General features: G+C 43.4%; 1 protein-coding gene across 1 annotated transcript; it reads left to right on the forward strand.

The window, feature by feature from the left end:
* The first annotated feature begins 11,710 nt into the window (after positions 1–11,710).
* Positions 11,711–12,586, forward strand: LOC136469021 (BTB/POZ and MATH domain-containing protein 1-like). The gene has a single exon (XM_066467374.1). The coding sequence runs from the start codon at positions 11,711–11,713 to the stop codon at positions 12,584–12,586; it is 876 nt and encodes a 291-aa protein (XP_066323471.1).
* Positions 12,587–14,306: the final 1,720 nt, after the last annotated feature.

The following is a 14,306-nucleotide window of genomic DNA, read 5'->3' on the forward strand; positions in this document are numbered from 1 at the left end:
GAGGATCAAATTTTTTGATATTTTAGGAGTGAGTTTTTGAAAAGTATTATTTTTGGCATCTTGGAAAACTCAGTGATTTTAGAAACTATTTTTTGGGTACTCTGCTCTAACGATTCGTTTTTTCAGAATTTAAAGGCTACAGGAATCCGTTGCCTACCAAAAGTTCCTTCCGCAATCCTCGCTCCAGAAGAAGGAAATTAAGATTTCCTTTGCAACGGCTCGCTCCTGCCGATCTTCTTCTTAATAGCCCAGCCCTCCTCGCCGCTCTCCTCATCATCTATATTCCAAGTTCGCCGGCACCCACACCAACAGCAGACTCCAACTCCGATCATCCTCCGGGAGCACCGCTTCCTTTGCTCTCGTTTGAGGCGTCCTCCGCACCAGCACCCTGCTCTCTTGGAGGAATCGTCATGGCTGCATCAGCGATGACGACAGATCCGGAAACCAAGGAAACGGTGTTCCGGTGCACCACGGTGGCGGAGAAGGGCGCGCACACGTTCGAGATCGTCGGGTACAGCCTCAAGACGAAGGGCCTCGGCGTCGGCAAGTCCGTGCGTTCCGGCACCTTCACCGTCGGCGGGTGCGACTGGGTTCTCCGTTTCTGCCCCAAGTTCGGCGGCAGCTCGTCGGACGCCGCCTTCAACCACGTCGAGCTGCTGACCAAGAACGTGGAGGTGCACGCGCGGTACGAGGTGTGGCTGGTGGAGCGGCCGTCGGGGTCGCTGGGCACCATCTTAAATGATTCTTGTACCCTTGCTATTAAATGATTCTTGTCATTGAAATCTTTGATATAATAATTACACGCAAAATATCATAAATAGCTAAATTTTAGAATTTTTGTTTGTTTTGTCATTGAAATAGATTCTGATTGCTTAGAATGATTTTACTCTAAAAGATATGTGCTTTTGATCGATTGGATTCATCGATCGGTTATGAATCTCTCAGTTACAGAGAGGATGGTCTTATCCTATGGGGATCGAGATCCCATACAAATCCACACAAAATAAAACAAATAAGGTATTGACAACAAAAATTGACTTAGGCCTGTTTGCACAGTACCAAAAACCGGCCTAAGCCAGTTTTCACGGGAAAAACTCCTGGAAGTGTGATTTTCTCATTGTCGTGGGTTCGATTCCACGATAGTATTCTAACCGATTCGACGTAGGTCCATGCACGTTAGTCTCCAGTGACTTAAGCAGTCAAAACACAAGGAGTTTATCCTGGTTCGGGCGCCTAAGCCCTATGCCAGCAATGATGTTCTTCGGGTTAGAATACTCAATCAAGTTCTTAGAGCATCTCCAAAAGTTCACTAAATTCCTTCCTAATCCCTTTTTAGAAAGATGAGAAAAAAAATCTCTTCAACAACTCCTAGTACATCATCTAAACTTTTAGCACTTGAGAAAAAAACCCTACATCCGCATAAAGTTACGCGCTCTCTCCGTCGCGTGTATATTGTTTTCCCCTACAGTCTCCTCCATCGCGCAGACTTTTTGCCACGGTTCTTCCCTTTGCGCCAAAGCACGCCGTCCAGAGGAGAAGATCGTCGCGTGAGGTAGATCGGGAAGCAGCGCACGGGGAGCACGCCAGGGACGACGACGTACATAGCGCCCAGGCTGATGAGCTACTCCACGCCCTTGCCGATGGCGTCCACGATGGTGGCGCTCTGCCTGCTCGCCTGCTCCAGGGTGTAGCCACCGAAGATCGACATGCGTGCGTGCATGGGATTTAAATTTAATGGCGAGGGCGGCCGGCCGGCATTGATGCCGTGTCGTGCACCACGTGCGTACGTACCCTATGTAGAGCCGCAGATGGACAACATTAGCTGCTGGAACCACTAGATCTGGCTATTGAGGGGCCACGGCCGGCTGGGAGGAGGCCAACGCCGGCTGGGAGGTGTAGGGCTAGGGCAACACGAAGGAAAGGAGCGCGGCGGCGGCGGCGTACGTATGCGCGAGCACGAAGAGTTCCGCGCGTAAAAAACAGAACCACAAAAAAACCCAAATAAAACCAAAATTTGATTTTTTAAAGTGAAGTATTAGGAACTATTAGAGATGGCATTCTTTTTTTCTCCCAATACGTTTTTAGGAGTTGGAAAACATGAAGTTTTTTGGAGGAATATTTAGAGAACTCTTGGAGATGCTCACTGGTAGAGAACCTAGCTGTAGTCCCGGTTCTCAACCCCCTTTAATCCCGGTTTTGGAACCGGGACTATGCAATCAGGACTAAAGGTCTTGATTTTTAGTCTCGTTTCCTTCAACCAGGAGTAGAGGTGTTTATTGGGTAAAAAAAAGTTGCAGCTGTGGAGATTCGAACCTATGACCTCCCACTTCAGCTCTTGCACGCGTTACCATGTCACCTACCACCACACATCTAACTTAGATAAGATATGCTTTCCTTTTAAATTCAGTTTGGAGACACCTTTAGTCCGGGTTTGAGACATAAACCGGGACTAAAGGTACCTTTAGTCCAGGTTCGTGTCTCACACCGGGACTAAAAGTCACACTTTTAATCTGGGTTCATGTCTCAAACTGGGACTAAAGATTCTCGCACTGACGTGTCTCTGACACACCTCAGTAACCGTTACAACCGGGGCTAAAGGGTAGAATTAGTCCCAGTTTGTATTACAAACCGAGACTAAAGGTCCAGTCCTCTCTTTAGCCACGGTTGCAATTTTTAAATCGGGACTAAATACTTTTTGGCCATGGGATGAAAGGTCGTTTCTCTACTAGTGGCTCTTACAGTGGAGAGAGATGGTAGGAGAGCACTAAGGTACTGATCTACGGCTTTGGTCGGATTCAATGGGTCCGGTCACTTGGTCTATGGTTTGATTGTCCGATTCCCCTACAGGATCCCATGTCCAACCTTATATACTGGAGGGCAATGGGAGTACAAGTTACATGGTTTTAGGGGGTTTCTATGGTTTCAAGTCCTAATCTTCGACTAGTGGCGGTGTCGTGCGCGGTCTCCCATAGTGGTCGTCCACAGTGCCCAACTACCTCAAACATCCTCTGCTATAACCTGGAGTTGACTGTCAAGTATTGCCTACTGCCACTGTGCCTTCCCTAGGTTTGCCTTCTCGTGGCATCCATCGCATGCTTGCGGTCTGGCCGCATGCTGGATGAGGGTACCATGCGGTCCTAGACTCATTTGCCTATAGGGCGCGCGATGACCCTTCAGCCTGTTCGTTTGGCTGTGGCTTGTCGTAAACGATCGTAAATTTCCAGCCGGAACATTATTTTTCTCTCACACAAACCAACCAGCAGTACTTCTTCACGAACCAGCAACGATACGAACCAGCCAACCGAACAGGCTGCTTGTCGTGTTGCGTCATGCCCCAGGCGTGACCCTGTATGCTGGGAGTGGCTGACACATCCTAGCTCGTGGGAACGAGCGAATAGAGCCCCGACATGGCCTAGCACCCTGCGGCTTTGTTGTGTGTCAGGATCTGGATGCCTGACAAATTTTGGAGGTATATTTTTAGTGTCCATTGGGTGGGAAGCCTAGTCCGAGCAAAGCTAAGGCACACGACGTGGCCCTAGGTCGGCCGCCACCTCCCAATGCAAGGTTGGGAACCACTCTAACCTGGCTATGACCTCGGGCAAGGATGGTTCGAGCAAAGACTTGCCCTCTTGGCTCATTTCCTAGGCGCCAAGGCCTTTCTTTGTGGTGGGCCTTTTGAGGCCCATTAAGCCATTCGTTAATGTACCGGATTGTACAAGCGAGCGTACGCGACGGGTGTAGCCTCAGAGCCCCTAGCTAGCTCACTACTACATTCAGACCTATCATGTACAAGCGGTTCGTAAATCCCATCACAAACACTTTTCAGTCTTGGCAGTGAGTTGTCGATGGTGATGGCATTCTCATCACAGCCGTAGCTTATCACAGCCGGTTTGTATAACCAACTGGTGGTGATTAGAATTTCTAGAAATCCTAAAAATGGGCCAAAAATAGCAAAACATTTTGTTTTAGTCCCAGTGATAATGGCTTATCATAATCACAAGTTACGTGATTTTTTGCGTGAAAATCCACGCGCTACAGGGTGCTGGGATTCGAACCTGAGACCTTTTGTCCTCAGGCATAGCTCCTCTAACCACTCCACCCCTAAGTCACTTGTGTCTATTTAGCATATCCATTCACCAAGTATTCACTTTTTAGGTTTAAAATAGATATTTAGGACCCTAAATGGCTTCAAATGAAAAATCATAAACTATAAATTTGTTGTTCTAATCGAGATCTACAACTTTGATTTTGATTATTTCGCCATCCAAAGTCGTTTGACAAATTTAAATTTTAAATTGTCAAAACTTCAGCCAGACTTTTGGGACCTTAAATGATTTAAAATGAAAACTCATTAACTACAAAGTTTTTGTTCTCATCGAGAACTACAACTTTGGTTTTGGTCAATTTTCCATCCGAGGTCGTTTGAAAATTTTGATTTTTAAAATTCTAGAACTTCGTATACAAATTTGAGACTATAAATGATTTCTAATGAAAAAGTTGCCAACTATAAAGTTGTAGATCTCATCAAGGTTTACAAGGTCTACAACTTTGGTTTTGGTTGTTTTCCATCTGAGGTCTTTTGTATAATTCAAAAAATTGAATTTCAAAATTTGAGCGCTTCAAACATGATTATGGGACTATAAATGGTTTCAAATGAAAAAGTCATCAACTACAAAGTTGTAGATCTCGTCAAGATCTATAAAGTTGTAGATCTCGTCAAGATCTACAACTTTGATATAAAGTTTGCTTTCATCTGACTTTATTTGAAAGAGTTATGAATTTTATTATGCTACAGCATGGTTATCACGCCGTATCATACAACAAGCTGGCGGTGAAAACGTCTTCATCGTCGGTTCATATGATGAGGCGGCAATGATGAGGAGCACATCATCATCGCCGGTTGGTGGTGCAAACCGGCTGCGATGATGGTCTATCACCACCGGTTGGTAAGGCGAAGCGGCAGTGATAGTTATAAACCCGAACGTGTGATAACTATCACCAACGGCTTTAATAATATCGGCGGTGATAAAGGCGTTGGTGGCTTGGTGCTAAGTCTGAATGTAGTAGTGACTGATTAGGAGAATCAGTCAGTCGGTTAATTAGACCATCATGGCCCTAATCCAGGGTTTAGTCGACCCCTATATATGATACTTAACACTCATCTAGACTCCAAACTCGATGTTATATGTATGGTTTTTTATCGTCTCGGCAAGAGGAGTTCAATGGTCAAGTCCAGTCACAACTAAATACAGCATCACTGCCAATTTTAGGCCTCATCAGTGATATATAGATGGTGATTACAATGGGCATCACCACCAGTTCATGTGACCAACCGATGGTGATGATCATTTCTAAAAAAAATTAAATCACCGAAAAGGTAAAAAAAAATCAATCCTGGACAAGCACCCACAAGTCAAACGATTTTTCATGTGAAATACGTGCTCGTGTGGCTGGTGGGATTTGAAATACCCAAAGTCACTTGTGACAGTGGATGCTATTTTCCTTTTGTGTTGTCTTTTTATATAGTTATTAGTTTCACAATGTTGCATCATTTTTATCACCATGGGATCATAATACAAGCCAATGGTGATGAGACACCATTGTCACAACCGCTTGGTGTCACCAACTAATGGTGAAGATGAACTATCACTGCTGGCATGAACCGTCGGTGATGATGAGACCCCATTATCATTTCCAGTTGATAACATGAAGCCACAGTGATAACCGGTTCATATTACAAACTAACGGTGAAAAGCATCACCGCTGGTTTTAATAAATCCAGTGGTGAAAGTGCCGTTGGTGAAGACCTTTTCTATAGTAGTGAATTTAAATTTTGTGAAAACTGGCATAGACCGATTTAAAAATTAACGGTCTAATTTTCCTGAATTCGGATGAGTTGGGGAATTTTAGGTGTGAACAACATATGCCTCCATATTTTTTAGTAAAGCTTGCATACTAAAGAACATTCTTCTAGACTAGAACAATCTAAGGACAATGATTAACCACGCTCATGGGTCATATTTTGTTCTAAGGGTGATAACCATATTATCGTTGGTAACTCTTGATCAGACTCAAATAGATGTATAAGCAACCTACTTTGGTCTTCAAACCTTCTTCATATAGGTGATGTATTTTTTTTGTGGATTCACTGGAATAACCCCCTTGTTGCTACATTGATTTCCCTTTGCACATTCACAACTAAGTCCTCTTTCTTGTGTGAGACAAGCATGGGGGACACTACCTTAGCTGTTGAGATGCAGGAATGGCCTTCTCATCTTTCTTGTGATTTGAGGATACATTTGTCACTAGATTGTTGCTAGCAACAATCAGTGGTGGTGATGAATTATAGTTTGAGTATGTAATATGAGCACCGAAGCCTTCTTTAGTGGTTCTTGCTTGCCCTCTAGGAGCTTAGGCCTCTCCTCAGCAATGATTACATTTTTTTCCAGTGGCTGATTCAGCCTGGCTTGGACAAACTAACATTTTAGCATTCCCCAAATCAGTAGTGTTTACAACAATAGGAAATCAGATGTGATAGTTTTAACTCAGTTCAACTAGTAAAGAAATAATCATGGAAGTTATGTTGTAAATCAGAAAAGGTGTAAACTGAGTTGGGTAGCAAGGAAATGAACCAAGTAAATACAACACCAGATAAAGAAAGAGGAAACAATCATAATTGGCAAATATTAAGTATGCTAGCTTCACCACATTCAATAATAAATTGCCTTATGTGATTCAAGGTACTTCAAATACCATCACTGCTGAATTTGGCAAAATCAGGAGTTTTGAATCCTTCGGGATTGCAATATAATCATAATTTTTTTACATGACTAATTCTTGACTCTAGGTTCTATACCAAAGGAATTACTAAATATTTCCATTATCTCATCTTTCAAACTAGACCATTATAATAACACGACTCTTATTGTACTGCTCTAGTTGTATTGGACACTGTTGTACAAAATGTTTGGTTCGGCATCATGTATGGAGCATGCTGCAATTAGTCACTAGCATTAAGCAATGAACTGTGTAGCACACCTGTACTCCTGTGATGTCTTAAAATCAATATTTCGGCCAGATGCAGCAGAAAGAGATGGCAAACTGGCTATACGTATAGGAGAAGTTGAACATGAAACCAACTGCACATATTGTTCTAGACTTTTTTGACCTTCAAAAGAATTCAACACCAATGTCAGATAATGGTTGGATTGATGAGAGCATTAATGATGGTTTTGAAAGTGTGACTGTGGTTGAGACCCATAAGAAGTACTTCTTTCATTCTAAATTATAAGATGTTTTAACATTTCTAGATACATAGTTTTCGTTATGCATCTACATATACACTTATGTTTAGATACATAGTAAAAGCAATGAATTTAGAAAAGCCAAAATGTCTTATAAATTTGGAACGGAGGGAGTAGATGCAAAATCAACATTAGCTTCCGTGTTACTAATAGACCTATGCATCCCATATTTACAAATACAGGTTTCACATGAATGGTTTGTTTCTTATGACATGTGTTTGCTTGCCTAAACTTAAGGAGTATTTAATTTAAATCTAGACACTTAATTATATAAAGAGAAAATAGAAAACAAAATCTGACCTGCGGGGGTAAGATAGCTCTGGGTATTGCATTAAGAAGAAGACCATCTCACACAGCTCGAGAAAAAACCCCTTAAACCCTATCCCACCCATACACAGTGGCCCGTAGCCCATGTGAGAATGATTACGACCAAGTGAAGGGTCGAGATGGCGACTAGAGAGGGGGTGAATAGTCTTTTCTAAAACTTAATTGCGTCGGCTAACCGATACAAATGCGGAATTAAAACTATCGGTCTAGCCAAGACTATACCCCACTATATATGTTCACTAGCACCTTGCAAAGATAACAATTATGCAACAAAGGTGCCGGGCTAGCTAGAGCTCTCCTAAACAATTCTAGGAGCAAGGTTACATAAACCTAGGCCACTAGTACTTTAAGCGACAAGGGAGCTCCTACACATGCTAGTAAGCAAAAGCACAAAGCTAACGATGCTCACTAGCAATGCTCAATAACAAGGCAACCAATGCCTAATTAGAGAGCGCAAATACTTAGCTACACAAACTAAGCAATGTGACTAACAAGGTTACTAAAACCAAATTAGCCACGCAAGGGAGCTACTTCTATGCTACACAAGCAAGAAGGTAATTAGCAAGCTACACAAGCTATCTAATTACAAGAGCAACTACACAAGCTTAATATGTATAAAAGTAATTGCAAGCTTGTGTAACGGGGATGCAAACCAACAGGAAGAATAAGGTTGACACGATGATTTTTCTCCCGAGGTTCACGTGTTTGCCAACACGCTAGTCCCCGTTGTGTCGACCGCTCACTTGGTGGTTCGGCGGCTAATTAGCATCACCCGCTAAGCCCGCACGTCGGGCGCCGCAAGAACCAACCCCTTGAGTGAGGGTAGCTCAATGACACGCTTTACTAGAGTTACTCTTCGCGGCTCCCGCAGGGCGAGCACATGTACCCCTCACAAGCACTTCTCCGGAGCGCCGCACAAGCTTCTTGCGGGCTTCCACGGAGACCACCACCAAGCCGTCTAGGAGGTGGCAACCTCCAAGAGTAATAAGCACCACCGGCTTGCAACTCGATCACCTAGTGCCACTCGATGCAACCTCATGATGCAATCGCACTAGAATCGCTCACTCACACAATCGAATGATCACTATCAAGTATATGTGTGATGGAGGGCTCCCAAGCACTCACAAGCATGGACACTAAGTCCCTTGAGGTGCTCTACCCCAGCCATGGCCGAGGGCCACTTCTATTTATAGCCCCAAGGGCTAAACTAGCCGTTACCCCTTCACTGGGCAACGGTCGGGCCGACCGGACGCTCCGGTCGTGTTGACCGGACGTTGGACCTCAGCGTCCGGTCGCCCACAGACGACCACGTGTCCCGGTTCCAACGGTCACTTGACCTGACCGGACGCAGCAGCACTCAACTGACCGGACGCTGAACCCCCAGCGTTCGGTCGTTTCCAGTAAGCTCCCAAGCATGACCGGATGCGTCCGGTCGAACGCGATCGGACGCAGCCAGCGTTCGGTCACTCTTCAGCTACTGCTACACTCCACGTTAGCATGACCGGACGCAGCCTGCCAGCGTCCGGTGCATGCAGATCCAGCGTCCGGTCAGTTGACCAACGCCAGCATCTTCTCCATTCTCTTCACCCTTGCTCAAGTGTGCTAACCACAAGAATTTGCATCCGGCACAATAGAAAATAGACATTCCATTTTCCCGAAAGCGCCGAATCTCGCCGAGCAAGCTCGGCGGGAGGGAGAGAGGGACCCAAACCCATCTCAACCCTGCAAACACCACCGCCTTTGTAAATGTGCCAACACCACCAAGTGTACACCACCATGTGTAAGTGTGTTAGCATTTTCACAATCATTTCCCAAAGGATGTTAGCCACTCAACTTGCCACGCCACTCGATCCTAGCGACAATACAAAGTTAGATCACTCGAGTGGCACTAGATGACCGATATGCAAACAAGTTTGCCCCTCTTGATAGTACGGCCATCTATCCTAAACCCGGTCATAAACTTCTCTACACACCTATGACCGGTGAAATGAAATGCCCTAGGTTATACCTTTGCCTTGCGCACTCCATTCCATCTCCTCCAATGTCGATGCAACACATGCACCAACATGATCAACAATGATATGATCCACTTCATATCATCACATGATCATATTGGTTCATCGATCTTGACTCTACTTGCTCTTCACTGTTGCCATCGTCCATCGGTGCCAAGTCTTGCTCAAGCTTCACCGCCACGCGGTCCATCACTCCAAAGCCTTCGACTTGCCCTTCACGCTTGCAACCGGTCCATCAAGCCAAGTCTTGTCTTGATCTTCTCCACCTTGATCACATGACTCAATGTCATGTCTCATGTGCATTTAAGCTCCTTCATCATCACATGTGTGAGCTTTGCAACATCTCCAAGCCATTTTCACCTTCATGGCATATGTTGCTCACACACATGTACCTGTGGACTAATCACCTGTGTATCTCACATAAACACAATTAGTCCACCTAAGTTGTCACTCAATTACCAAAACCAAACAAGGACCTTTCACCAAGGCCGGGCCTTATACCTATATTTTGGCGTGGGACAGATGAGATGATTTTTTAACACTAGCCTAAAATTCACTCCCACGAGGGGAGTCAAAGTTAAGACATGAGGAGTGCTACTCAGACCACCTAACCAACTCAGCTAGAGGTCCTTTCGGTAAAGAGAAAATAGAAAAGGAAGGACAAAATAGAAAGCATAGCATAGGATAAATCTGGCCCAGACCCTATTCCTCTCTCTAATTCATAACGTTGGCCTAGCAATGGCCTGGTGTCCATGACAATGCCAATAACTACCTTGCACAGCCTCCCCCACTCTCATATGGGTCACAAACACACGAACCATTACAAACAGTGTCTGTTCCATGCCACACCCACTCTCTCTTCGCCCTTGCCTTATTCACACAATGCACACCCGTGCATGTGCCTCTTGCCTTCCCTGGTTCAATATCCTCATAGACCCATAAGGCAACCAAAATAGCTGGCAACCCACACATGCCTACTGGCCTACCTGCACACATGCTCGTTTTGCTCTTTCACCACTCACGGAAAAGTGGGGCCCCAACCCCACCTTGTCACCCACACCATTTCCCCTTCCCCTTGTCCCTTTTTTGCTTGGAGAGATCCAATAGCCCAACACCACTCTCTCCCCCCTTTCTCTCTCTTCATTCCTTCCTCCCTTCCTCCCCTCCGACATAGACCTTTGGCTCAATAGGCAAAAACTAGATCTAACCAATTATGTTGTGTAAGGGTACAATGGTTATTTATCTATTTAAAATAGTAGTTTGGACATTGTATCTATACCTAATAAGCTGACATCAAATCCGTTTTCATCCCCATTATAAGCAAAACCACCACTAAAGAACACATTGAAGGCCACCCCACTCAACGCAATGGATTTTTTGTGGAGCTAAATAGTCAAGATTTTCATATACTATCCCATACCAAAACATACCTTATACAAATATAAATATAATTAATATAGGGAGTAGCAATTTTGTAACTATACCTACGATAGTTACGGTGGGTGATCGTACCATCAAATCTGAAACAAGGGGGTCCAGAACTGAATCTACAAAGCAAATGCTACTATTCCATAAAGTTTTGGAGCTTGACTATATCAACAATACATACACTACACTGACCGTGCCATAGAAGATCCAGGTCCAAAGCTACTTAACGTTTTCCTTCCACTATAAGTTTCTTGGCTGTCACCTAAACTCTCTTCTCCCTTTCAACTTTCCCATCTTCGGCCCTTCACCGCCACCACCACCGCTGCCGCCTCCACCATCGACCATCTCCCTTCCAAGGTTCCCCTCCACCACCCAAGATGCTTCTTTCAAAGTAACTTGTTGGGCTAAGTTCTTTCTATATATCCTAGCTGCAGGGACGATATGGCATCCCAATCCAAGACGATAGCATTGAGATGCACCACTGAGGCAGAGATGGTAATGAACAAATTTTAGATCGTTGGGTACAACTTGAAGAAAGGCAAGGGCATCGGCAACTTTGTCCAGTCGGCCACCTTCACCGTCGGTGATCACGCCTGAGCCATCTGCTTCTTCCCCGACGGTGTCACCGTGGACACCATGATGTTCGCTTCCATCGCTCTGGTGCTCATGGACAAGGACGCCAAGGTGAGGCTGTTCTACGATCTGCTTTTGGTGAACCGGATTAAATGTCGCTTGGAGAGTATTATGTGTTCTGGATCCATCGCGATTGTGTTCCGCCCATGCAATTATTTTGTTGCAAGAGAAAGCAAGCTGGAGCTTCCATCGAATGGCTACATCCAGAACGACCGCATGATTATTAAATGTGATCTCAAAATCATCATGGATTCTGAGCTATGCAAAATCAAGGGGGGCTTTGAAATTCAAGTTCCACCCTCAAACCTATCAGAGCATTTTGGTAGGCTATTCTTGGAGGAAGAGGAAACATATGTGATTTTCAGCGTCAGAGGAGAAACTTTCCCAGCACACAAGATCATTCTTGCCACGCGGTCCCCCGTGTTCAAGGCACATCTATATGGAAAGATGAAGGAGACCAAGGAGCGGTGCATGACCATGGAAGACATGGAACCTAATGTTTTCGAGGCCCTATTGAATTTCATCTATACTGATGCTCTGCCTATCTTTGGTGATGACAATTACATCGATGATGACGATTACAGCAAAATCATCAAGAATTTACTTGTGGCTACATGTAGCTATGCCATGGACAGGTTGAAGCTGCTGTGCACAAGTGTTCTTGTCGAGCACATTCGTGTGGAGACTGTGGCATCTACACTGGCCTTAGAGGACCAACATAACTGCAAGAATCTTAGAGACATGTGCATTGAGTTTATGGCCTCTTCAGATAACATGAGAGCTGTTGTGGCCACTGAAGGTTATGCAAATGTCAAAAGAACATGCCCGTATGTCATAGTTGATGTATTGGAGAAGACAGGCAGGTGCAACAAAATGTAAATCGTCATTTCATTTCTTATGAGGAGTTGGTAGTTTAGTTCCTATAATTATCTTTCTTGTTTTACTAGAGAAGTATAAGATGACTAGAACCTGTGGATGGTAAGTTATGTTTAATTAGCTTCTCAAATTATATATGCTGCACATGTTATCTAGCTACTGGATGAGCACATTATCTATGTTTGGCGATGTCACTATTTTGTAATGCAAAACTGCAATATCAGAAATAGTAGCAAGTCGATGAAGGAACACAGTGACTACTTAATGCTTTGATGTTATCACACTGTCAACTGCATTATATTAAACTAACAGATAATTTTCTTGTATTTGTCCAAAAGTTCATCGAAGCTCGGTCCTATTTTTCTATTGATTTGGAGCTTCTCATAGCCCCGCTTGAAAAGCCGGCTAAACTGATGTTCAAGTTGTCTAGGACAACTTCAGCAACCCAGGGTTTTGTCATCCCCCCCCCCAAGCACTAAAGCCTTCTTTTCAGTGGTTCTTGATTGCCCTTTTCTAGGAGGTTAGGCCTCTCTTCAGCAATGACTATATTTTTCCAGTGGTCTATTTAGTTTATTCTAAATCTCTACATTAGAAACCGATTTAGTTTTTTCCAGCGGCCGATTTAGTTTATCTAAACCTTCTAACGTATTCAAAAAATTTCATGTAATAATTTCTTAATAGATGTACAATGTGAAATTTTTAACTCAGTTCAGCTAGTAAAAAATAATCATGGAATTTATGTTGTAAATTAGAAAAAAACATAAACCAAGTCAGGTAGCAAGGAAATAAACCAAGTAAATGCAACAGAGATAAAGAAAAAAGGAAAAAATCTTAATTTGCAATTATTAATAAAGCTAGCTTCACCATATTCTTTAATAAATTGCCCTACATGATCCAAGGTACTTCTAATACCATCACCGTTCAATATGGCAAAATCAGGCATTCTGAACCCTATGGGATATGCAACATAATCATAATTTTCATAATACAATCTTCGATATGACCGATTCTTGACTTTAGGTTCTATGCCAAAGGTACTTCTAAATATTTTCATTATCTCATCTTTCAATCCAATTATAAGAATGTGGCTCATGTTGTACGACTCTAGTTGTATTTGAAAGTGCATCTAGCCCTTTAGTGGATTTTGGATGATTGAATGACAACGTTATTAAAGGTCTAACCCGTTTGCTAAGTGTGGACAGGTAATAGGTTATCTCACCGGTACTTAATGAAAGCCAAAATGATGTGTTGTTGTATAAACAATCTAGTTCAAGCATAAGACAACAATGCAAATAGAATTCATACAGAGGCTTATTTATTGTGGGTTTTCCATGTACTATATGAAAGCAAGCCCGTAAGAATTAATTAATGAGACATGAGGGATTGCATATGGAATGGTCTCATATTTGAAGCTTGCTAAATTAAAATAAAAAAGATAACAATACAAATGAATGGATGATTCAACACAAGATGTGACTTGATGGCTTGAGATGGTGAAGATAGCAAGGAAAGGCTTTGAGGTACTAAGCAAGGGTGAAGGGCAAGCGATGGTTTGACAGTCAAAGAACCTAGCTAGGGTGAAGAAGGAAGTACTTGCATTTAGTTGAAGTACTAATCAAGCTATGATGATCATGTTTATGTGGATGATCAAATCACTATTGGAGTGTTTGATGGAAGTGACTTGATACATTTGGGATTATTCAAATTTGATGAATGGAATCAA

The sequence above is a fragment of the Miscanthus floridulus genome, chromosome 8 (assembly GCF_019320115.1).
Source record: "Miscanthus floridulus cultivar M001 chromosome 8, ASM1932011v1, whole genome shotgun sequence".
Lineage (NCBI taxonomy): Eukaryota > Viridiplantae > Streptophyta > Magnoliopsida > Poales > Poaceae > Miscanthus > Miscanthus floridulus.

What these genes read in the sequence shown, in the direction of transcription:
- LOC136469021 (XM_066467374.1), top strand. Translation starts at nt 11,711, where the DNA reads ATGATGTTCGCTTCCATCGCTCTGGTGCTCATGGACAAGGACGCCAAG.